The 26,662-nt window shown below is 42.2% G+C and overlaps 1 protein-coding gene across 3 annotated transcripts in view; it reads left to right on the top strand.

The window, feature by feature from the left end:
* The window catches only part of DHRSX (dehydrogenase/reductase X-linked), a 166,786-nt gene that overhangs the window by 99,180 nt on the left and 40,944 nt on the right, over positions 1-26,662 (top strand). For 2 of the 3 annotated variants that reach the window (XM_054196584.1, XM_054196567.1), the window contains 2 exons: positions 5,961-6,062; positions 20,557-20,764. In XM_054196584.1, the coding sequence (XP_054052559.1) occupies positions 5,961-6,062; positions 20,557-20,764 (310 nt within the window). The remainder of the gene's footprint in view (positions 1-5,960; positions 6,063-20,556; positions 20,765-26,662) is intronic. The other variant, XM_054196574.1, reaches the window with a different exon arrangement.

Here is a 26,662-nt window from a genome sequence, read left to right as displayed (position 1 = left end):
AGGACAACATTTCTCCTTGCTGCTGTGCAGGTGCCAAAGTATAACTCTGAGGCAGAACAGCAGATGACAGGCCAAATTCCTCGGTGCCCCCTGTGGACATATGGCAGCCAGAGAACAATGCATCTGTGTGGAGCTTTTGCAACATGTTTTCAGGGATGAATATGTGACTACTGAGCACCATTTTTTATTATCTTGTCTAGAAATCGTTCTTGGTGCCTTGCTGGAGAAGTAACTCTTCCTGCTGGTATCTTCAGATACTGAATAGCTGGGTGGCAAATGGGAGCAGGCAAAGCAATTCTTTCTGTAGTCCCCTTTCCACCATGAACTACGAGTTCTGAGCTCCCTGCCATGCTGGGCAGAGTTGCAGCTTTCCCTAGAATGGATCCCCTGCTTGTGTTTCTAACATGAGAAAAAAAAAATGGAAAACATGATGGAAAACTGCTTTGGCATAAGTAATAAAAGAAAGTTGAGTCTGACTTATGATTGCTGCTGAGATGGAGCTATAACTGTCCATAAGAATTTCAAGATGATGAGTTAGAGTTGAATGCAGAAAAAGTGGTAGTTGGTAGGCGGCCTCCATCTCATCTTAATCTGATCTAAATCAAACCTATGTAACATAATCTTTGCAGGAGCCCAAACGTTGCATTTTCCTGTGTTCAGCTGATCAGCGAATATCTCAGAAGTTACGGTCCCTGATCATTCACTGCAATATCTGTCCATTCTTTTTGCTTCTGAATTTTCCTTCCATAGTAGACTAAATTTCCCTTTTCATGCTTTTTATGCCTTTGTGATACAGCCACAGAAGAAATCTGCAGCCAGAGTCAATGGGGCTGGCCTGAAAAGCAAAGGAGGGGAACTCCAGCTGTTAAAAAGAAAGGTGTGCTAATATCGTGAAGAAGCAGACGGACAGAAATGGGGAAGTTGACCCAAAAGGGGAAACTCAGGGGAGCGTGAGCACTCAGGGGCTGTGTCAGGCTCTCCTAGTGCTGGGGCTCCTTTGGGCTCCTGTGGGGCTCATGGTGTCAGAAAGTTCTCTGACAGCCACCGGGTGCCTGTCTCCTTCAGGTCCGCTGACTGCAGTCACCACGACCAAGCGAGCGGAGGGTGCACAGTGCAGGAACAGGCACTGAACTGTACAGGTGCTCAGTGATGTTGTGTGCGGTCAGACAGCGTAGCTTTGTGGGATTCGTACGGCCTGATTGAGAAGCAGCCCGAAAAACATCATGCCAGCTTCTCTCTTACTGAAAAGATGATGCACCAGGCAGATACATGTTTGAAAGAAAGCAATTAGGCAAAGCAGCAATCGTAGCACCATCATATACATATCTATTCATACGTGAGTAATGGCATCAGTAACTCTAGCTGTCTTTTGGGAAATTATGCTCCTTTTATATTTTATTAGCTAATAACTTTCTGACAACTGAGTCATCAAATTACAATAAAATAATAGTGAAATATTTTTAACAGTGAATATTTTAGCCAGTGTCTGACAATTATGTACTCACTTGCTTTCATTGGAAAGATCATTTAGGTAAGAACAAGAAACATCCACTGAAGAAAGAAATACAGGCATGTCTGTCATTTGAGAAGAACCTGAAAGCAAGGGGAAGTATAGGAGAAGGAGAGAAAATATGACTGAGTTAGAAAACAGAGTATTTCAGTAGAATTAGCTGCAGATATTCTATAAGTAGATTCTACTCCCCATTTTTGTTCTTAATGTCATACAGCAAATCAAAGGAACCAGTTAGTTTTGAAAACATATTATTAAACTCAAAAGCATAATGACCACTATTGTCAATTACGAGGTACTTGAATTATTTGGAGTCTAGTGGCAGACAAACCAAAAATGTAAGAAATGTCATATCTAATTAGTTTGTTTGTTGTTACTGCACATATTTATTTTTTTTGCTCATACCTATTGCCATCACTGTTTCTGAGAAGCGATTCAAGCCACATTGCTGGTTCAAGTTCAGGTTTGGTCATTTGCTCCCATTATTAAACAATGGTCTTTATTAATTAAGACATTTTAAATAATGATTTTCTTACTATACTTGTGCATGCCTTTGAAATATTCTAAAAACTAACGATTTCCCTTCGCTTCTAGCTGTGTCATTCTTCAGTACATTGTGAAAAAAAATTAAATACTGGGGCCATGGGTCAAAGAAGAAGCTGGGTTTCTGTTCAGGGCCCTGTCGCTGAGTCAGCACACAACTTGGAGACGTGTTTTGTCACTCTTTCTCCAGTGGAGCGGCACCTCCGTTGGCGCGGCACTCGTGCCAGTGAGGCCGCCTCCCTGGCGAAGAGCCGCCATGCACGAATAAGCACAAACAAGGACTTTGGCCGTTAACGTTTCTGCCCCATGAGCAAAAAGAAGTTTGGGGTTTGGTTTGTTTGTTTGTTTTCCTTTCCAAAGCATGTTCTGATCTTTTGAGGGCAAGTGCTTTACAAATACCCAATATGATGACATACTTCCCAAGTAAGCAAGTAAATAAGCTTAGTAATGATAGCCTTGGCCTAGCATGCCATTACTCTGGGAGCTGTACAGTCATAACGAAGGACAGCAGTTGCTCTGCAACACTACAAAATTCAGGGAGAGGAGATCAGACAAATATAGTAAAATGTTAACTGCCAGGAAGAATGGGATTGTTCCAGTCAGCCTGAAAAGCACTCGCCTTGGCACACCAGTTATCTAACCACCATTGTAGTTGGCAATGCAGAAAAGGATGATTTTGAGGTCAGATGAGGGGAGAGATTAAAATTTAGCTCAGTGAATGTTCTCAGGGGCTTGCTTTCATTGTAGATACAGTGTCATTAGCAAAATCCAGGGGAGTCAATATATGTTGCCACAGTCCATATGGGTGGTGAAGATGTGGTTGGACCTTGCACTCTGCCACAAAATACTGCAGCTAAGGAAACTCCAATGCCTTCTGTACCAAGATGAATATTTTGTCTTAAAAGAGGCTCCTCCATTGGAAGTGTGAGTGGCTGCCTCCTAAGAAGCTGATCGTGCTTTCCCTAATCTCCTTCCTTGATGAGCTGCCTGGAGAAGTAGAGTAACAGCAGAGTCAGCATAAAGCTTTGCCTAGGTCTTTATTCGTTGTTGCACTAGTTACTAATAAGTTAGTACAACCAGGTTTTGTGCATCCGAGCAATTACAGTGCTGTTCACGGCGGTATTAAAAAGACGGGTAGACGTAGTGCTTAGAGATATAGTTTAGTGATGGTTTTTGTCAGAGGTAGGTTTACGGTTGGACTCGATGATCTGAAAGGTCCCTTCCAACCTAAGCAATTCTATGATTCTATATAGATTCTATGTAGAGCTTCTAGCCCACAAGAGAAATGACCTGAACAACTCTTTTGTGTTACAGGAGTTAATAACTTTTGCATTTTCTTACTGCCTCCAGATGCAGGACATCAGTGAAATTAAACAAACTTGCAGACCTCCTAAAGGTCTATAGGGAGCTCAAGAAACTGTCCAGTGTTATTCGTGGGTCAGTGTTGTTTAAATGGTATGACTTTACAGCTTTTTTGAAAAAAATGTATTTACACTATCTTAAAACTGGAAACTAAGCTTACTTGCTTTTTTTTTTCCTTTAATGGAAAAGGCCACTAAGTAATTTATATAAATTCACTAAGACAATTTCAGCAGACTAATACTGTCTAGGTTCAAAATATATAAGCATTATTAAAGCTCTGTATTGTGTAAAACTGAGGGGAACTGAAGGAACTGTTCTCCTGTAAAGGATTTTAATAAGAGCTGTGATTGTCTTTTGTTATTTAGCTTGCTCTTGTGCCCGCAGGCCTTCCTAAACTCTTATTTTACAGACACACTATAAAGAGGTATTATAGCTCACAGCCTCGGCTGTGACAGGATGAAACAGTTTGGTGAACATCCCTGATGGACCGGGGAAAAGAGTAACAGGAAAGGTCTCTTATTGCAGCCTGTGTTGAAGCCTGTTTACCCAAGAGTTTAATGTTCTTGTCAGAAAGGCTTTCTTTAGCCTGTGTGAAGAACTGTATATCTTTAATTTTCCTTTCTTGTAAAGGCTGTTTCTTTCATAGGAAGAGGTGGGGGAAGCCATCTGCAAGGAAGGGGGTGGTTGTTCCTTCCCAGGGGGCACAGGGGAGCACCCCCTTGGGCTGCAAGGTGGGAGGACGCAGGGGAGTGGGGAGAATGCAGCGAGGACCTGGAGCCCCAGTCCTCAGCTGTGGTGGCCAAAACTGTACCGGGGACCAGGCATCTGTGCAGAGGTTGCCACAGCTTGGGAAACTGGGGAGTTTGTTGAAATCAAATCAGACGGTAAGGACTCACCCCGCAAGGACACTGTGAGCAAAGGGAGCCTTGTACAGCCTTTGCCTTTCGTTCTGCTGGATTTAGTCACTGAAGGTTGCTCAGTACTGTCTGACTTTCTAAAGTTGAAACACATTTTGGTCTTTCTTGGAAATTTCACTTTATGGAAAAGGTTCAGGCAAAGCCACCTCAGAGCCCTAGTGTACTGGGTCTGGCTGGGGTGGAGCTGACAACATGTAGCTGACTTGGAGTCCCACCGCGACATGTAGCAAACTAGAAGAGAGAATAACTCACATTTTCCTGCTTAAAACACAGCTAATACTAAAACAAATCAAAAGACTGGGGTGCAATATGTATACTTTCTCAAAGGCGGTGGAGGTGGATGAGGTCACAATTTTCTGTCTTTTTCCCCTTTGCAGCGTTTCTAAAGAGTTAGGATTGTTTGTGTGCTACTGCCGTTGTGTGGGGGCACTGCTCGTTTTCACTTCATAACCTTGATCGTGGCTGACGTGCAAGGCAAGGCAACTGATGGAGCAGTGCTGTGAGAGGCAGGGGGTGAAAGCTGGACAACTGCAACAGGAGGAGAATTTTCAGACCTGATGGGTTTAAAGTTAATGGTGGTTTTAATTAATCTTTTTTATTTTAATTAATTAATTTTGTAGTGTTCTAGTGAAGGTCAATGGCTGACTAATGCTTTGGACAAAGGATGCTTTTGTTAGAGACATGCTTTTTTGGAAATAAAAACATACCAGGGTTAAATATATTTTGAGACACTAACACCCTGCCTCTTGACCAACATCGCTGGCGCAGGCAGACTGCTGACCCGCTGCCCCCTGCCACCCTGCCCCTTGACCGACATCGGCAGCGTAGGCAGGATGTAGGCCGCCCACAGTATCCATGTGAGGTCTGATCCTCTCAAATCACGCTGCCATTGACATAGCCAAGGGGCGGCGCAACTTTTACCCGCATTCAAAAGGCATTTACGTGACTGGTTGTTGCTGCCAGGTGACCCGGACACCAAGTGTCCCTGGCTGTCCACCAGAGCCATGGCACCACAATGCCATGTTTGCTATCGGTGATCGGATGAGTCGCCGTATGGGCACGCTGTTGCTTATCTTTCCTGCTGCCTCAATAAAGCTTTGTTTTATAATGCATTGTCAGACTCTATCACTGTTCAGGCAGCAGATGCTCAGCAGATAATCTGGAAAAAAAGCATAGGGCAGCATATTTGGCATCAGAAACACAGGGAAACTTTGTGGTGCCCGATGTGGCTCCTCCTCACCCTATTTGATTTCCAGCTGCCATGTCTTGATCATCTCAGTGCTGAAGAGCTGTAGCCCCTCTTCCTAAATGGTAGCAGTAGAAAAAACAGTAGGACTGGGACATATTTGCTCCGTTTGATACCCTTCTTCACCTCCTGGCAGCAGCATTCCTCATATTTGCTCTGAGAAGAATCAATAGTTTAAAAATAGAAATGAAGGAAGGAAAGAGAAAGAAGGAACCTTCTGAGACCAGCTTCACCCATAATTTTCAGAAGCCTGATTTATTTTTAGAATCTTTACTTTCCTGGTGACATCATCACAGGAGTCCCTGTTGATGTCTATAAGTGTGTTTTTATATCATTGTAACTGATTTAACTCTGTTTTTGTTCATCTCCTCTTCATTCTCAGTGGAGTTTTTATACTGTGATTTGGCTTCCATGAAGTCTATACGGCAATTTGTGCAGCGGTTTAGAGCAAAGAATTGTCCACTCCATGTCCTGGTGAATAATGGTGAGTTTTCATTTTTTCTTCACATATCTGCAGGGGAAGATGTGGCAAATGGGGCTTTTGTCTATCACTTTACATTTCAAATTGATTATCTGAACCATACAGCAGGTAACAATGTGGCTGCATTAACAGGGATGGCCTTATAGGAGTTAAATTGCATTTTTTGGAGAGATTGTCAGTTGAGCAGACTGAACACTTCAGTGCCACACCTGCTCGCGATGTTATTACAAGTCTTGTTCCTTTGCTGTGTTTTTTAGCTCTCCAGCACTAAAAATCATGTCACTACACAAGAATCTGAGCATCCCTAATTGAAAAAAAAAAAAAGGAAATGAAATATATACTTTATGCCTGTAGAAAAGCTGTCCTTTCACCTTTATTTACTTTCTCTCCCCTTATATTTTCCCTGTATGAACACATGCATTTACTGTGGCTGCCTGGTGAGCTGGGCTGGGGGGATTAATCCATCTGAAATATAATCTAGCAAATTATCCAGCGACCTCAGAGCAGTCACTGCTTAGATCAAGGTGCTGCTGGAAAGTTGTCCATAAAGCTGCGTCCTCAGTGGTCAGAGAACAAATTAAAACATTTATCTTGCATTCATACAATTATCAAATAAATCTCATTACTCTTAGGGATTTTAACTTTTGTTGCTCACATACTTGGTGTCTAATTATGTTTTATAGCCACAGTATTTTTGGAAACCAGCCCGTGCAGTAATTTTCCTCCAAAAACCCCGCATGCTCTGCATGCACTTTCCTAAAGGGGAATTTTCACCTGTCTATTTAATGAGGGGAAAAACCCGCCAGCAACAATTTAGGCTTCTTTTATAAATTTTCTGCTGTTATATGCTGCTGTTCTTGTTTTCACAATTATTTGCATATATTTTTATTAAGACATCCCAAAGGACATTTTCTGCTTTTCTGTGCACCCTTCAGTCCTAGTGAGGGCAAATGTGCTGTAAATAAATGGGTTTGTTACATCTGTTGATGCCTTAAAGAGCTGTCAGTAACACAAGCAAATATTGCAATAAAAATTCAAGAGTATTTTATTTCCTGATTGATATGAAACATTCATGAAATGTTCAATTAAATGTTCATTTTTATTTGATTAGTCAAAATAGTCTACCATTATTATTTTAATTGTGCAATAATTACAGGTAGTGGATATTTAAGCCTAGTTACAAAATCTTTACAGTTTTACATGCCTACTTTTAAAGATGCAGAGTACAAACTGTTACACAGATGGGAACACCACTATCTGAAAAAACAGCATTTTGTGGAAAAAAAGTGTTTTGAGATGTATGCACCCATCAGGCATCCCCTGCCCTCCATCGGTTTCCTGCACAAGCAAAGCCAGGACTGTGCAGCAGGGGCTTGGGGGCAGCTTGGGGGAGAAATGATGGGTCTGAAGCACAGCACAGCTGGGAAGCCCTCTTGAATAAAGGATTTTTTTCTGCCCTAGCTGCTGTTGAAGCAGGATGGATGAAAATTGCAGTTAAATATGTCAAGAAACGGAGTTATATGAAAATAGGTCTCCTAATGTGCCTAATATGATATGAGACCAAAGAGTGTAGGCCCAAAGCTTCTTTGAAGAAAGAAGCTTGAAACTAATATTTGCCTGAATCGGTCTATGTTTTTGTGACCTACAAGAAGGGCATTTGATTTCATTTAGACCTGGTGACCAAATACAGGCAAGAGAAATCTGTTGACTGAGAAAATTCTGTTAGAAACTACAATGAAATGAAGGGCCCAACTCTACTTTTTGCTGAATCTTTAACAAATCACAGAAGCGATCATGTTCAAAGCTGCTGTAGAGACTCCTGTATAATTAAGTTAGTCTCTGACCATTACCTGGCAAGTCACCAGCCTTCACTTCTGAAAGCTGTTTCCCATGGTTTTTTTTCTTCTTTGGTCCTTTTTGCTTGCTCTTGTAAATTATCTATAGCATTTAGTTTTGTTACTAGTGTTGTAGTGAAAGCCCAAGTGATTTCTTGGTACACAAGGGGAAAATGAACATACCTAATGGAGGAGAAATAGCCTGATGCAAAAACCTTTGAACAGCTTCTCCTGGCTTTCCATCAGTGTTGAGCACATCCAAGACAAACGCTGATGTTTGGGATAACTGGTAGGCTTTTCCTTTGCCCTTTGCCTTCCTCTTTCATTTTTTTTGTCATTTTTTTCACTGTAATGCAATGCACTAAAGAGGAAGATTCAGTCCATTGTGGACTGCGGGGTTGGAGGCACTACTCACTCAAAAGCCTCATCGATATTGCCAACTCCACTGCCTTCACCACATGATCCCCTGGAGACAAGCCTGGGTGCCTGGAAGAGGACAATGCTTGCAATATTTAAATATCTGATGGGAATGAAATGTTGGACATGTTATCAGTGAGTGCGCACGCTCTCTGTCAGAAAACTCCGTAGTCAGGATAAAGGCATTTTGCCTGACCATTAGATGTCTTGGTTGATTTTCTTACGTCTCAGTGTATGCATCTAGAATGGTAAGTTTCTTAGTATCACCTAGTACTTTCTTATTTCTTACACGTCTTGAGGCTCTAGCGTTCTTGATATGAAGAGATGGTTTTATTTTGTAGCATATGGGGAAGAGCCTGTGAGCCAGGGCATCTGCACCATGCATTTGTAGGCAGTCGTATGCTTTTAAGAGTCTGACCCACAGTCTGTTGGGGCTACTGGAAAGTCTCCATCACGTTTTGAAAATCAGATTTTGTGGGGGTCCCACGATTTCTGAATCAGAGCATCAGTAACCTAATAAAAATTTTCCTCTCTATCTTCATAGGACCGAGCATTTTATTACGAAAGACTGTATCCTCTTATTACATTAAGGTAAAAAAGCCAAGAACTGTTACATCACGTTTTTTGGCACCCCAAATTAGTATTATTTAATTGCTTTAAACCAAAATCTTTTCAGTTGATTGATATAATCGTGTCTATATGTTAGTGATCTTTCCACATCTTATCTCCATGAAGATGTGTGCTGGATGTATGTGAAGGCATATGGTGTTTGTTGTGAGCTTGTGTGAATCTATCGAAACCCCAAACATTTCAAGATGAATCGAAGAAAGTTCTAACTTTATACAATAATGCAAACTATGAAACTAACATTGAAATACTATTAAAGGCAGGTGATTTGGCATGAATTACTGTGCTGGGTAAATAATCAATACTACATGTCTGAACTAAGGTAATTATGAAATTCAGCAGTTTTCCAGGTCACTGGTGATTTTCTAAAAAAATGTATCATCTCCATCACTTGCCTAGGATCTAGTTGGAAATTGAATCAATACTAAAATCCCAAGTTTCAAAGTATTCTGCTAGAGCTAGACAAGCAGGTCCCACAAAAATGTCAGTAAGGTTAGGTATCCAACAAATTCAGGCACTTTAAGAAGTCTTACGTGGACATTTAGGGCGTTCAAAGTGGAGATTAGTGCACTATAGTCACCTCCTCCCTTTTTGTTACAGCTGATTTTAGCATATACATTTAACTTTCTAATTTCTAATTTAAAAGGAAAAATTTGGTTGAATGCACGCATTATTTCAGCTGACAAATAAAGGCCTGTTGTTCCATTACTATACTTTCTGCATTGGTAATGTGCATGCTCAGCTCTTGGTTTTTAAAATAAACAAAACATATTAAAGATGCAAATAGAGTATTACATAAACATTTTTTAAAAAAATATAATGCGCTAGTGCTGAAAAGAGAAAATGCTGTGACACCTAAAACAAATTCATTTTCTGGGGAGGAAAAAAAAAAAAGTAAGCTAAATAGCTGAACTATGAGCCACAGAAAGATGGATGCAGTACAAGCAGTTTAGAAAACTTAATCTGACAGAAGGTCAGAAGAACATGTCTTCTAGTCCACTAATTAGCAACTGGGTGCCAATTTTTTGTTTTTGTTTTTGAAAAGAACTGTGTCTTTGTACAGTTGAAAAGCATTTAGCAAATTACAGCATGTACACTAGTGTAATTATTTAATACATCCATTAAAATGGTATTGCTGTTGAGATGCATTAGAAAGTCTGCTGTCTTCCTGTGGCTGCAAAAGGGACAGATAATAAAACACTTCATAAAATTCCACACGCACTAGTCACTGTTTCATGCCAGAGAGGATTTTTCTAACTTGAAGGCAGTTGTTTTCTCTGTGTGCTAGAAATGTTTCTCATCACCTTGTAGTTAATGTTTTTACTTATACATTGTTTACAGTACTTAATGATCTTAAAACCAAGAGAGCAAACACCAAAATTGCAATATCTTTAGTGATAACAGAATACCTATGGATACCAAACGTGCACGAATTCATGTCTACTCATTAACAATGTCTAACTACATGAATGATTTCTGATTTTGGCTACAGGTTAGGAAAGGAGGGGGAAAAAATGATGAGGACATTTAGTATATTCCTTGGCATGCACACAAACACAAAAAAAGAATTTAGATATTTGAGGATATTATTAGCCAATTGTAGACAGATTACAGTTAATATATTTCAGTTTGAAGCCTATCTAAGCCAATTTAAAATCAATATTTCTGAACTGCTGTCTAATTCAGATGTTCGTATTTTGTACTTTGTGGATCATCTGAGAAATATCAGTCTCTTGATAGAATGAATAAGCCTCTATAAGCTTCCCTCTTTAGTTCGTAGGGTACAATAAAAAGCTGTATCAGTGGGTAAGTATATGAAATATACATTTTTTTTCTGTGTTACCTACACGCAGTTCAGCCATGTGCAGTCCAGCCATAATCTTTGCAGGGAGCCATTTGAGTAGTCCCATGGATGCTACCATGGTTGATCATATATTAAATTATTCTTGGGTTTGAATATTTACAGGATGAGATCTTCAGAAGAAGTGTGAGATTGGAGGGGTGGAAACAAGTGGATATATCAAATACAAACAATTTTATAGGTACCTACTTATTCACAGGTATTATTGATTAGTTAGGTATAACAATAGTTACTTACATTATCACAGGAGGATCTACAAAAAAGATGCTGTCCCACGGGATTAGGTGAGAGCCAACACCCCTCTCTGTAGCAGCTGCAGGCTACACAGACTATAAAATGAAAAGGAGAGAAACTCCAGAGAAGTGGAAATTCACTGGAGAGGGCCTTGAGGGAAAGCTAGTGAAGAGGGTTGCTGTTGACTTAAGTAGAACTTGGATTTCATCAAAAATAACGCTTCTCCTCCAGCCACACAGGAAGGCTGTGGTGAACTCAGGGTCTGATGTCTCGTGAATCTCATTCTAGTGTCTTGATTACAGCATCATGTTTCATCTTTCTCCTTCCTCGAAGACAAATTACAGCAATACGTAAGCAAAGCTGAGATGGGAAAAGTGTAGAGGGACAGGGAGAAAGAGAGAAGATAACAAGCAGAAGAAGGGCAAGTGGCTCTTCACCTATATGTAATGGATGATAGATACTAGATATCATGGGAGAGCTGGTCCTTTGGGAGATGTTTAGAACTGGAAAAGGTAATGTGAGGTTGTGGGGGGATTGGCTTAAAATGGTTATTGCATGGATGATGGGCAAAACTATAAGATTGATAAGGACACTAACATGCGGCATTAATGTGTTCTAAAATGAGAAGATACTCTCAGAGCCATATTTTTTGAAGAAGCTCAGTGCATGACAGGAGCCATTTACTCAGATTTTTCAGAAGAGGTCACCTTTATAAGAGAGGTGACTGGAAAGTATAGGGAGGCTGGCAGATCACACACAGCTCTTTACAGGTATTAGTTGCCTTGGGGACTGCAAGTAACTTGTCTGGGCACATGTGTCAGAGCACCATGATGCTGCTGCTGACAGTACCCGACCCTGCTTTTTCAGAGCAGCCAAGGATTGCGCAATGCCAGCATTGATCTAGCGCCCAGGTTTTTAGCAGCAGTCATCAGCCAGAGCTTTTATTGTACTTGAATAGCATTGTTGTCTGCCAGAACGATATGTATCCTACCTAAAGAAATCAGACCTCTTACAAAAGGTTTATTTTGTATTAGAAGAATAATAAGTTAGAAGAGTAACTTCAGGCTACTTCTGACTTTCAAACTGTAAAGACTTCATTCATGAAAATCCTGACTTTTGTTTGATACTATCTTTGTCTTTCTAATTATTTCCAAAGCTTTCTCTGTGTCTGTGACATCAAACACTTTGTGAAAAGGGAAATATCTCAGGCTCCACATGCTTCAGGTTCTTGACCCATTTGCTTTTATGTCCTGAATGTGAATGTTTTATCAGTGGAAGACAGATACAAAATTCAGCTATTGACGGATTAGGAAACCCAACTGGTTCTACTTAAGTGTGTGGAACATTTGCCACTGGCTTTTCTGAGAGGCAGGAGTGAGCCATGTTTTATTCTTACCTAATCCTTTCATAGCTTTTAGGTAAAAATATTTTTTATACAAATTGCAAAACAAGATACTTTACTTCTAAGAGAACCTCCTATTGAATTAGAAAGCTGTGACTAACTTTCCTATTTTCTGATTGTGAGTGGGATAACTCACCATTGTGCCAACAATGCACTTACTGAGCATATTTTTAGGAAACAAAGTTGGTTTGTTGTGTTTTTTTTCCAGCCAATCCAATTATGAATGCTCTGATTTATTTTAGTGTGAAAACAAAACCTCAGTTGTGGATCGTATTTTATTTTTTTAACTGATGCATTTTCCAGAGAACTAGCCTGTGCTTTGCATGTTCCTTTTGTAGCAGCATGACATTGAATCGCAAGGTGAATCTGTTCTTAAGGAGGTATTGCGGCCCGTTCAGTTTTGTGCTGAACCTACCAAGATTTGGCTGATGTTCTCATGGTCCTTGAATGTGGATTGTCTGCATTTTTTTCTTTTTTTTTTTTTCTTTAATCTACTGATAAACTAAGAGCTTGTCTTTAGTGGAAAGGTGCATTGCTTTATCTTCTTTAGCACAGCTAATACAGTCCACTTCTCCCTTGGAACATTGTAGGTGGGTCTGGGAGCACTAGCAGTAGACATTACTCAATTTTCAGTTCTTTACTAGTTAGCCAAACTATTAGTGGTTGGGCTAAGGGCTTCCATGCCAAGCATTTGCCTAAGGCTAATTTATTTTTATTTAATTTTTTGTAATGCCAGATAAAAGAGTTCATCTGTTTCCAAGAACGATAAGAAAACATTTTGGGGTGTTTAGTTTTTTTTCTTTTTAATGTAAAAAATGATGACAAGTTTAGAAATGCTCTGGTGATATCACAGTTTGAATGGGGACTTGAATGGAGCCAAAATGCTGCCTTTGTGTCAGAGGCAGATGCACCTTTCGCCATCCATAGAATATTCCCATGCTGGGCTGAGTCAGAAGCCTGTTAAGCAGTGCAGTTTGAAACCCATCTTTTACGTTTTAATTGCTAAAGATTTTGCCTGTACCAAGCATGTCCTGAATGGAGACTGAGCAGGTCTTTCTGCTGGAGTCACAACCCCGAGCTGTGTTGGGAAGTACTGCACGCAGGCAAGGGCACTGGCAGGGAGGCTGGGCACCAAGTGTCCCCTCTGCTCCCTGTGGCTACCTCTGAGCTGGGGTGGAGGTGGGAACTGTGGCTCACTTCAGGCTCCTCCTGGTCTCTCCACCATCCAGAATGGGGGCCTGGGTCCTCTTTGATCTTCGTGAACTAGTTTCTGTCCCATGAAAAGCAGACAACGGGGTGGGGAAGAGGTGGAGGTGATGGGTGTCTGGGTTTTACCTTGATATACAGTTGGAATGTGACTGTGGATCTGGGATGTGATTTCAGCACTCTTAGAACCTGAAGGGCTCATCAGACATGGCTGGTGAGCTGAGGCAGCTGGTGACCTCAACTGGCTAGTGACCACATCTCTCTGGAAGGGCTGACTCTTGCATTTTTAGGTATAGTGACAAAACCTGTGGTGTGGAAGAGGAAGAAGCCTAGTTTGAATGCAGATGGGACAAGACCATAACTTCCAAGAGAGGCAGATTTATACGAGAAGCCTTGGTGTGGAGAACTGAAATAAAAGAGAGGTGGTTGAGGATGGAGTGTTGTGCGGGAGAGGCAGCAGAAGGGGGAGTGAAGAGTGATGTGGGGAAACAGGACTGTCAGGTGGGAGCCATAGGATGGGGGAAAGCTCGATGGCAATACATTTGAGTTTGCTGAGTTTGCTGTCATTTAACAGAATTAAACTATGAATGTAGCATATATTCTTGTTCAATATCAGGAAATTCAGAGGAGAGCAAGTATGGGGGGAGGGAGCTATAAAGAACTATAAAGAGAGGTCTCAGAGTTTGCAAGTGCTTAGACACCACATAATTCATGAGGACTGAGTCCTTATCTTGACAACTAGAGTCTCTGTTGTGCACAAACTGATTGAACTTTTTCTTGCAGTGAGGGAGTTCTTGATTGATGTCTTTTTTCTGAATTTACTGACATTTAACAAAGATGAGATTCTACATGCCCCCCCCCAGTGGGGACGTGATTGGAACCTCTCTCTTTTGTCTGGCCACCGACTTTGACATAACTTGAACAATTAATTCCCATCTACCCCTATGTCACATCTGGCTGATATAGAAGAGGGAATGGGGAAGCTAGTGGGAGCCTCAGAGCCACGGACTGTGATTCCATAAGGAAACCAGCCTGAGCAGTGAGGGAAGGGAAAGCCAGCCGTATGCCTGGCAGATGCCTGCAGGATGCAGTGAGATCTTATGAGATTCAGACACAAAGGAGCTAGAGTGCCTGAATAAGAAAATTAGGGAGAACAAACTTACTGTTTTCAGGGAAGCAGAGAGGCAGATGAAGCTGATATGCCTGTCTGGGGCTGAGCCTCTCCCCTCCTTCCTGCACACATGCTGTTCCTTGATAACATCAGTGTTGGGTCACCAGATTTTGGGGCTAGAGGAGGGAGGGGAGCGCAGCCCAAAACTTTGGCTGGGAAGCAGCACACTGTTCTTGGCTTCAGCAGGGCCGGCATAGGGAGATGTCAGGAAGCCAGCATGCCAAAATGTCAACAGGTGGTGCAGAGCCCCTTGCAAAGGAGCAGGAGACGGGAGCTTGTGTGAACTTGCTCAGTGCTGGAGCAGAGGCTCAGGCAGACTCCTGTGGAGGACCTTGTTTGAGGAAGAGTCAGGAGAAACTGAACCTGCTGGAGATGGCTTTCCTCCGCAGCCCAGGACTCAGTCATGATGCTGCCCTGCTCTCTGCAGCTGTTATCAAACTGGTTTTCGCGGTGTCCAGTCCATTCCAGGGAAGGTCCATGGATGGGAAACTGTCTCAGCGCTGATGCCAGACAGGCTAAGAGCAAATATCCTTAAATGTCCACAAGGGAAAATGCAAGAGGACTAGAGTCCACACTTTGGTCCGGACTCTAGGTGTCATCCAGGTGTCATTGTTACGCCATGGGATAAAATTCCTTGTTTTGCTTCAGTGCCATCCCAGTTTGCTTTAGAGGGCTGTATATACATATATACAGGTCTCCAGAAGATATTAGAAAGCGCAAGAGTCTGAACTACCTCTACCAGTGCCTCTGGGGAGATAGATAGGAAATAGGACCATAGCGTTGGAGAGCTGTACCGAGGTTCATTTGTATTTTTGTGTTTTTCTTCTTAACTGTTTGGATTTCTGCCTCTTCAGCTTTCACATGCTGTTAATCTGACTTCTGTGTGTGGTCCTGTCTAGACTCACAACGCTTTTCTGGGATACCAGTAGCACTGGGCTCTGTGTTACGTACCTAGTTTAGCAAACAGTGTTTCGCAGCAGTGCTGTAAATTCACCTCTCTGCAGCCCAGATGAGGCATACCTGTAAAATGCAGTTATGTGGGTGTGGTTGTGTCTCCAGTAGGTGCTATTTTTCTAGTAAGGCATTGCACCTTCTGATTAGTCACTAGTCAGGAGAGATGCACAGGACAGGCATGTTCTGGGATAGCATAGCCCAACTGAACGAGGTGGAATGAGCAGTCTAGTATAGGCAGCCCAGTCAGGGAGGCTGCTATACGGTTATTGAGATGTTCCCTCCAGTATAGCCGTCTCTGTTCAGGAGAGAAGTGGGTTTTGACACTCTGCTAAGTGAGGTGGGTCGCCTCGTGTGGCACACTCATGGGATGGAGAATGCCGCTCAATGAATCAGCTACAGCAGTGCAAAGCCTGTATGGAGAAGAGGCTTTGTGCTTTTACTTGGAGTTACCGTCTCGATTAATTTTTGCCCTTGGGAACATTTTTGTTACAGTATGTATCTCTCTGTTGTAAATAACAAGAATTGGGTGAATGTGATTATATAGCTTCACCTCCAGCTGTGAAGGTGTTACATATAAGTGAGTGTATGTGGCTGACCTCTTGCATTGTCTGCCCAGCCTTTGGGCTGATGGGGATAAAAGGACTTGCATGTGGGGGCACTGCCTCCAGTCCCTCTCCCGTATCTTCCTTGGAAGAAAAACATTTTGTTCTTACGAAAAAGAGATTTTAAATCTTTCTTTTGTAGTGAGTTGGAGAGAACTACCTTTAAAAACCTCCAAGTAGCTCATTGTAAATAAATCTAGATGAGTGAAATACTTGCATTTTTAAAGCTCTTAAAATATATTTTCTAATGAAGCTGAAGGATGTCTTTGCAGTGGGAGGTACAGGAATTGGAGCAATGTTTACCATCATCTGCAGTACAGGCAAGCATGGTACAAATTCTCCTGTGTAATCCAATAAAATGTGGTATGCCTGGCCTGTAATATTTACAACTGTCATAAACTTTTTGGTTATGCCATGTGCACTATCAGATCCACTATGCTCTTAAAGTCACATAAGACTAATTCATTCATGGATCCCAAACCAAGAGTTTCTTTAGAAATTTTTTATAGAAAATCATTAATTTAAATTAAAATGTGTATAATTTGAACATATTACAGTAAATGCATAACTGCAGCACATTGGAATGTATTACCGTATCTTTAGGAAGAACAGTTGCTCAGCACAGTTATGCAGCAAAATATTTTCCTTATTCTAATTTATTTCTACTCTCGCAAAAATCACACATCAGTGTGTCATTTATGCAGTGTTCTGCATGCATACTGTCTGTCCTTTGCCTGAATATTTCAATAACAGCTAATCGATTACAAAGTAAAAGCTCATGTTCAGCATACTTATTAATTCATTCTCTAATGCCATGCTGATACCAGTGACTTTTTTAAAAATAAATCTTCTGGAAACAATCCAGCTAAATCAGAGGGAAAAGCATATAAGAAAGTTGTAGCAGAAGTGACGTGTTTTACATTAATTATCTGCCACTTCAAATTTCATGTGTACTCCAAAAATACGAGGAGACTGAGTGTTGATAATTAAAATCAGAAATATACTGGGTTGTATGGATTCCATACCAGCAGAATAAACAAAATAATTCTTAGTTTACAATGAAGAGGTGAAAAAAAAAAAAGGCATTTTTAAATGTTTCAAATAGTGTTGGATTAATTGAAAGAAGTAAAAATAGAAGCAGCTTTCATTCTTAGAGTTACCATTTGGGGCCCTTGAGTAAAGCTGGTGACGTTTCTGGACAAAAGAAAATCAATAGGATGCCACTTTTAGTATCTACTGAATGTTAGGTAGTTAATAATTTAAAATGGAGAGCTTGCTGCTACACTTACAAGGTGTTCCCTTTTGTCAGGGAAGCAACCAGACTCAGTTGCCTGTTGGGTATTCCTTTGCAGTGAATTAAAATGGCTTCTACTCAACCAAGAGAAGGTGCCCTCAAATTGCAGGGCAAGATGTTTTAATAGCCTTGGTATGAACCACCTCAAAGAGGAGAGCCTTTAAAAAAATAAAGAAAATCTTTCAAAGGTGTTTTGGATTAATATTATTTGACCAGCTCTTGAAGACGAAAAGGGAATTGTAGGAGTAACAAATGCAGGCAGAGGTGATTGTGCCTGCTCAAGGACTTGCCCACGATTCCTGCTCGGAGGAAGCTCTTGAAGAATGAGCAAAATACTTTTCAGGAATGTGTATCTTAGCAGTTGTGTGTTGCACGAGTGTAAATTTTTTCCACCTCCTGACCTGAGCTCAGATCTGTTTGGTGCTCCCAGGATGTGCAGCACAGATGGTGGAGACTAATTGGGGTGGAGGGCCAGAGCCTCTATGTGCTCTTGGAATCCCGTGCCTCTCTGGAGGTTGAGGGGGCAGTTGCTGGAGCACAGGTGTGCTCAGGGCTGATGTGAGCGGTGACAGCCTCCCCAGCTTTGCCTGCTGGGCGTGATGCAAAGCTGAACGGCTGTGGCAGCCATCTACGGAACTTGGCTACAAATTCCTCCATCTGACTCAGCCAGCAGAAGTGTGTGTGTGCACGGAGGAGCCTATAAACCTGCAGCAGCCCTGGCAGATGCAGTAGCAGCACTTGGGGTTCACATCAGCTTTGCTCTGCCAGGGTTGTTTTATGTTGGCCACCTTTTCTTGGAGTTGCAGTTTACCAGTGTTGCTGCAAATAGACCTCTGCTAAACTGCTTCCTCCTGCCTTCTCCAAGTGTCAGAGCTTTGGAGGGCAGGATGGGCCTCAGAGAGATGCAAATAGTTTCCTTGTACCGGCCCATGTGCTCAGGGATGTTGTGCTGTTCCCATCAGCCCTCCAACAGCTCATGTTAAGTCCCGTCTCTGCTAAAACTTGCACTGTAGCAGGCTGAGACTTGGTCTGGGAGCCTGGGGTTTGTTGCTCTTCCTGCCCTTTCCTTGTTCCCAGAAAACAAGTCAAAGTTGCAGCAGGACTTGTTTCAGCTTTCTGTCTATCCGTAACCTTCATACCGGTGTTCAGTCCCAGCCACTGTTCAGGATGTCATTGTATGCCGCACATGCAGGTTATGGAGGAAATGGAAATCTCTTCCCAACTCTGTGAGCAGTTGCGCTATTCATCACAGTAAGTGCTGCCAAGGAAGGAGAATACAACGGGACACCTGACCAGACACCCTCTAATTTGTGTCTTTCCGTTGCTAAAGTTGAGATTTGACATGCAGAGAAACCACAGCCGGCGGCTGGGTTTTCCCATCATTCTGAGGGATCTGGGAGAGTGCCTGTAATGACAGAGGCAGGTGCCAATAGAGCTTTTGTAGAGCCTGGTCATGTAATTTGTGTTGTGTTTCTTTCATCATACCATCAGCCAGCATTGCTTATGTTCAGTTGTGAGGTCTCCATATGCAGTTACGCTGTGTTACATCCAGACCTTTTGTCTGCTCTGTTGTCTTTTCTCATTTTTTCCCCTCACGCTGCTTCTCCAGTTGCTCCGTTAAGCAATAAGCAACCATAGGTGAATCGCTATGGGTGTCGGCCGTGCTAAAAAGATCCTGAAAACATCTCCCCCTCAGCCCGAGCAGCAGTAACGAAGGAGGACTGTCAGGTGGTGGGGCACTCCCAAAGAAGGAATGGTGCAGATGCACAGCATGTGCAATTTAAAATGGTAATTTAATGTGCCATCATTGGGATGATGTCAAGGAATTGGATGTTAAAGGCTTTTCAATGGAAACATGAAGTAGCATGAAGATGAAGCTGATACTCTCTCATATCTGTGAGCAGAGGTGGCCTTTCTGCTCTATCATATCCATTTGTTCTACAGAACAAATGGTCTGCAACATTATTCTCCACGAGCCATGTCCATCTACATTTAAATTACAAAGATCAGGTCCACTTGTACGATAATTAAATTTTAATGAAATAAGAATAATTTATAGCATTCGAGTCCACAACACAATTGAGTGGGATGGCTATCCTCCACACAGCCTCAATCCGTGATATAGTTTATGCATGAGCTCAGGATTCTCTGCAAGATGCTGAAATCAACATTGTGCGTGGATACTTATTTTAGACACTGAGTTTGAAAATTGTGGTTTGTAGAAATCTATGCAAAAATATTGCCAAAATAAGCATTCAAAAACTCATTTCAATATGCAGCTGCTTGTAAGCACAGCAATTAAGATGTATTGGGTAAATTTACTACATCTTTTCTCACCCACACCAGCGAGATAGAAGTTGCAGATTTCAGACAAAGACTCAACAGATCTTTAAACTCCAGCCAGGACTCATCAGAAAGCCATCTGGGAGAGCAGGTCTGCTGCTTAGCCTGGTCTTGTCTCCACTGCTCTGAGCTCTTTGATGGAGGGAATATTGTTGGGATCACTCAGCTCCTACCTATTGTAGATGGATTAATTGTTGTTGTTGTGGAGCTACAGCATTGCATTCTGGCACGCCAGCAATGGGTTAACTCAACTTTTAATGTCTTCAGAACACTCTTCACAAATGAACTCATTTATCGTCACAATCCTGCAGGGAGGAAGGAAAGGAGGGAGATAGTCTACCTGTTTTCTGGATGAAGGAACTGAAGTGGGGGTTTTGACATTTTTCTTGTCAGGAATCAATCAGTGTCAGCTTTACAGTTTCCATGCCATCACCAATCACTTGTTGCTCTAAATGCCGTTTTTGCGCTCTGCAGCGGGAGATCCATGCTCCTTCTAGCTTGCTCCTTCTCTGAAATAAATCGACAGGTTTTACCTCTACTTTCTCCTCCAGCTGGGGTGATGATGGTCCCTGAAAGGAAGACAGAGGATGGGTTTGAGGAGCACTTCGGCTTGAACTACTTGGGACACTTCCTGTTGACTAACCTCCTCTTGGATATGCTGAAGCAATCAGGAACGCACAGTCACAACGCTAGGATCATCACTGTCTCATCAGCCACCCATTATGTAGGCGAATTGCACCTGAATGACTTACAAAGCAGGTACCGATCCATTTTTGGTATTCACTGATCTGTAGTAATGGTGTGCAGATTAAACTCCAAGAGAATTGTTACTGAACACTGAATGTGGGGTTTTTTTCTTGGCTTTGTTTTTTTTTTTTTAGTTAATGGTGATTCTCAAGCAGTTGCTTAATATCTTTCAGGCTTGAACAAAGCTTGCAGCCCTCGGTCAAAGATACAAATAATTTACAAGCTTGTAAACTGAGTCTTTTATTCTGAACCTTGCAAGCCTTGCTTTCCTTTCTGATGCTTACACTGCGGTGACGGTTGTGGTGCAGAGCTTGGGCTCCTCGCTGCCTCATCAGGGAGACTCTCAGTAACTGGGGTGTTTTGAAATGGCTTGGGTGAATCGTAATAGATTTCGTCTTCAAATGAATGCATACATAGAGGCCCTGATCCTGCCCTCAGATGGGTGCAGACAGATGCCTGTGGCTGCTAGCTCCCTGCCCACTGAGTGTGGGGCTGCTGGCATGGCTCTGGGGGAGCAGCTAGCCCCACTTGCCCGGCTGCCTCACACCTTTGACCAGCCCACGTGCTGCCTGCTGCTCCTTTCTCCCTGGCAGCTCTGACTGCAGCTCCGACTGCAGCTCCTAGCATGCTGTCCTCCCTTCCTGCCACCTCTGGCCTCCGCCTTGTCCCGCACCGCTCCTGACATCCTGGTCCCCCACCTCTGCCTCCCTCACAGCCTTTCTCCAGCTTTCCCCTGACCTGCCTCCCGTCCCTGGGCTGTCTCATCCCTCCCATCCCCATGGTGCTTGCCCTCACACATAAGCCCGGTGATTCACTGCAAGCACTGGAGCTCCTGCTCTTGTCTGGGTCACCCCCTGTACTTCCCTGAGAGCTTACTGATGTCCAAGTGCGTGGCTGTCCTGTAAGGCACCCATCCTAGTAGATGGGTTAAAATGCATGGCCATATTCTGTCCGACTGCTTTCATTTAGGAAAACTGTGGGTCTATGGGATATTTCTAACATTAGGAAGGCATCAAATGATGCGGTAAGTGAATCTAGTGTCATACAGGAATGGTGTAGAGTTGTTTAGTTAATTGAGGAACGGGCAGGATAACTGATATACCTTTCAAAATTTCCCCATGCAGTCACGTGCACCCCATGCAGCACAATTGCGCGTGTACTGACAGGCTCAAACAGAGCCCATCTTCTGATGGGCTCCAGAGCGTTTCTGCCTGCATGGACCCAATCTGAGTTTTGCATCATTTCCATGGAGAAATTCTGTCTCCGTCCTTTGACAGGGACTTCAGCACGTGTTCAGACGCACCTGGCCCGAGGTTTCATTCTGGAACAAAGACTGAAATTAGAGGGCTGGGCTGTTTCCGCTGCAGACATTTTACATGTGAATGCTGCATTAAGCATGTCGAACTTTCTGTTTGACTTCTGATTACATACTACAGCATCAGTTTTATTACAGGCACATTGTTTAAACTCTGCAGGTTGGTCGCAGTTTAATCTCTTGCTTGTAAAACAACCACAGGAAATTACCCTTACTCTTCACTTGATGTATGTGTTCATTGATTCTGATGGGCATGTGCTGGATGGCACCACGCAAGGGGCTACGGGGAGGGAGTGTAATTAGTATTTCTTTGGGCTAAGTGCAGAATGCAAAATTAGATGTGACTGCTCTGTGTCTCTCAATAACAGTAGTTTCCTTGATTATAGCAAAGCCCTGTACTGTGCCTCTTTAATTTAGGATCATCCTTACCTGTGATTCATCATTGTTAACTCACATTTTAAAGGAAACAGAAACGTTTCACGTAGGAAAGTTATGGTTGAGCCGGAACATGACCAATCTGATGTAAAAAATAATAATATACCAGTGAGATTTACCTGCAGCTTTTGCGCCAAACCCTGCCCTTTGCATTTCAACTTTATTGGTGTAAGAAGAGCTATAAAGGATGACAGTCTCTGGCTGATTTTGACTGCTCTTTCCCACATGGATGCTCTGAATCGCTCAGGGGCAACAGCAGTGCCTGCTTTCCGAGCACACAGGCACACTGGTGGGACCCAGAGGGGGCTGTGGATTCAGCTCCAAACCTTTTCTTGGTTCAGGTGGAAGAAGATACTCCTGGATTTCTTTTTTACCCTAACAGCCAATAAGCCCCCGACTCGGGCGAATACTTAGTTGTCGCATAAACAGTGCTGCTAAACCACTGAGATGGCTTGTGTGTTCGAGTGCGTGCCTACAGCGTGAGCGGGTGGTTCAGCAGCCCTGGAGGACTGTTGCAATGTACCATACACAGGCATTGCCTATACCATGGGGCCTCAGAGATGCCTTGTGATTCAGAGCAGCGTTTAAGAGCTTTAATGGGTGCGGTAAAGACACCCATGGTAAGCACTGTGATGTGATAGTGTTCCACGAATTGCCATAGTTTCCCAGTGATGCTATCCCTCATGGGAAATCTTTCTAAAAATTTTATACTGTCTTTTTCCTTATTTTGAGTTGCACTGGTTGGCCGTAATTCATTTCATGATTTGGGTTTATGTTCCCAGATTGACTGGTAGTCCTAACCTTGCAGGAAGGCAGCAAAATAATTTGGAGTCATTTATTCATAGTGGAGAAAAGGGGCTGTACTCTGTGCTAGAAAAATTACTGGTGGCAGCGGATTGAATTGTTTACCATGCTCTTGTCCCATTATTCCGAGATTTTGGTTGGGCTAGTGTCCAAACTGGAAGTGAGTGATAGTGGTGGAAAAGGGATTCATCCATCAAACATGGCAGAGAAGGAAAGGCAGAAGACTGTCTTGACATAAAGGAGACAGTAAAACAAGGTTCAGTTCCCTGCTTTACCACAGATTTTTCTATGGGATCATCTCCCACTCGGGATACTCTGGGGTGGCAGTCACAGTTGTGGTCATCGCTCCTCATTGCTTGTCTTCTCAGATCTCTGCTCTGGAGCCGGATATCATCCATATCACAGTGACCACAGGGCAACAGCATATCAAACAATTCTGTCCCATGAATGGTATTAAATGGTGTTACTGTCTTCCACATTTCCTCTTTGGTTGGTTTTCTTCCATCTTACCAATATGATTTATCCCATGTTTCTCTTTTCAGCTCCTTTTTGGCGGGAGGGTTAACGTAATTTTTTCCTGATTTTCCTTGCATTTTACATTATTTTTCTTCCTTTGTTATGTCTCTCTTCATGCCTGCCTACTTGGTTTCTATGTTCATAATTGCATCTTCACCTGTGTCTTTTGAGCTTTTTTGTCTCCATTGCCTTTTCCCTCCCTATCTCATCATTTTTTCCTCTTTTTCTGGGGAAGGGTGAGTGACTTATTTTCACCCACCAGTTAATCTCCTCTCCATTAATCTTCCTCTTATCTTCTTCCCCTAGCCCCAGTCCTATTTCTCCCCTACGAATGTCATTTCTCCCTCTTCCTGCCCCTTCTCTTCGCACACACCAGTAAAAGAGACACAGCATGGGTACATCAAGGCAGGACAGAGCTTGTTCCAAACTGACAGGGCATAGCTTGTTTCATGTGTGTTATTGAAAATGCAAACGCGCAAGAGCAATGACTGTTCTCCCAGTTCTTTTGCTGAAGGATATATGAAGAACATCAAACACCTTTGTGGTCTTTTAGATCCAGACCATTTTCAACAGCAATCACATGAGTCGACAAGGGGATCCCTAAGGCAAATCATTCTCCTTCATCCCTGCTTCGAATACGACTGTTTTCAAGGAGGTGAAAGTTTAACAGAAACGCTATCTTCAAGTGTTTCAACAGTGATGATTTCAGCAATTATGTGCTGAAGGTAGTACGCTGTGCACTCTAACAGCATAGCTGGGATGTCCTTTTTTCCTCCTTTGCCTGCCTTAAATAATACTTTCTGAAGCGAGAGAAGAAAAAAGTATGGTCATGAGAGAATATGTCTGCCTGGTTTTAGCAAAAGGTTGAAGAACATTGTGCCATCCTATTGGGTTGAGATAGGCTTGAGCAGTGCACTGGAGTTCATGGTGCTCTTATGAGGCTGGGGTGGAGGGCATTCCTTCAGGTACTCTACCTACCAAAGTAAGAAGGAATTTTAGGAAAATGAAGAAAAGACGACCTTATTCCCTTTCCCAGGCTGTGGGTCACACCTGAATATGCTCCCTTTCCCAGGGGTAGCATCTTTGTGTGTTCTGTCTAGCTTTGTCTCCATGACTAACTATGCCTTTCATCATCCTCCCTTTTTGCATGCCAAATGGGCCCTGTAATGCTGTGAATCACAGATCTATGAACTCCCCAGCCACGGTAACACAGCTTCTTTTCTGGTTCACATCTCCTGTATATTCAGGAACAGTTAGTCACACTTTTTCTGCTCTCTTTCCTCTGCTCTCCCACTGCAGAAGCAGCTGATGTTTTTTGTAACTCTCCAAGCTGGTACAGTCCCCAGATAATTTCTGTATTTTTTCCCTGTAGCCGTAGTGCATGAATGGCATCAGAGACAATAGAGATTGAATGAAAGGAATTGCAAAAGTCCCAGCTGCCATATGTGCCTCCTAGCTGGTGTAAAATAGGGCGAACAGCTCTGCCCAGGACCTGTGAGGATGCTGGGGAGAGGAGGCAGCTCCAGTTCAGCTCCTCTGCTAGGCAGTTCATAAGGGCTCTAGCAGAAGGCGTCACGTACTGTCTAGCAAAGCCCCTGGAGACCGCCTGTTCTTGGATGGGTGGTGTCATTCATCTTCACTTATTGTGTGCGTGTGATGTTTGTTGGTAAATGAAGTTGTGTTAAGTTTGAGCAGAAAGTAAGTTGAGGATTTTGTCCAGTCAGCATTGCTGGGATTTTGAAAATATTTGCTGTGAATAGCAATGCAAGGTTAAAATGTTCCAAATTACTTTTGGAAAATATGAATCCATTTTTCAGACCAAAACTATCAATTTCAGTAATTTCAGAATATTTTATTTCTAATTTATTTGTAAACTGAAGTATAATGTTGATCAAACTGGAACTCTAAATCTTTAATTTCTAAGTCATCCTCTTGAAGTAGAGTATCCCCATCAGTTTCAAATTACTTTTTTTTTTAAGGTAGACATTTGTTTAAAACAGGGTTTTTTTCCTTAAGAATGATTTGATGAGTCAACATTTTTTTCAAAGCCTTTTTATTTTTTTTTTAAATTCCCTGTTGGTTCCTTCAGTGCCTTTTCCCAACTGATCTAGCACTTCTAGTTTCTTAATTCTCTCTGATTGGAAGAACTTATGGGTTGTACAATATCTTCAATTCAAGCAAAAGCAAACATGAAGCTGATGCAGCATAGTAGTAGCATGGTACCATTGTTTTATTTCCAAATTTTTAAATAATAAAGGAAAATTTGTAAGAGGGAGCAGGAGGGGTTTTAAATATTACCCGTTTAATTGTTAATCCATTTTAGTCAGTACAGAAGTCTTTCGCAGTTACATATAAGGACCTGTGTCACTGAACTGCTGCTTAATAAAATGCTGTGAAAACTACAGAAATTTTAATTGTAACAGATTGTTCTAGACAATAAGATAGACACATGTTATTATAGACTTTATGTTACTCAAGGAATATATGTTTTTGTTTGAGTTGTCTTGTTTAAACAGCTTCCCCACAGTGACTTTTATTGCATATTCTGTCTCTATTTACAAGATAAATCATGTTCCCTTGACAGGACCAAATACCAACTGCAGCACACTGCTGTATTCAGTTAAACATCTCTTTCCTGCAGCAAGTTACCAAGTTTTCCTGTCTATAGTTAGATGAGAAGTATTCAAATGCTTAATGCACCTACATAAGGGTATTTCAGGCCTTCTTTGCAAAATGTTTTCTGTATAAATGCAAAGGGATTTGCTGCTTTGCAAACTGATCCCTGCTTTTGCAGCAATTGGCATTGACTGCAAAAATTGAGTTGCTGGCGTGGAAAATGA

The sequence above is a fragment of the Rissa tridactyla genome, chromosome 1 (genome assembly GCF_028500815.1).
Source record: "Rissa tridactyla isolate bRisTri1 chromosome 1, bRisTri1.patW.cur.20221130, whole genome shotgun sequence".
Classification (NCBI taxonomy): domain Eukaryota; kingdom Metazoa; phylum Chordata; class Aves; order Charadriiformes; family Laridae; genus Rissa; species Rissa tridactyla.
The sequence above is the reverse complement of the archived record's forward strand: the minus strand, read 5'-3'. Positions and strand labels throughout refer to the sequence as shown.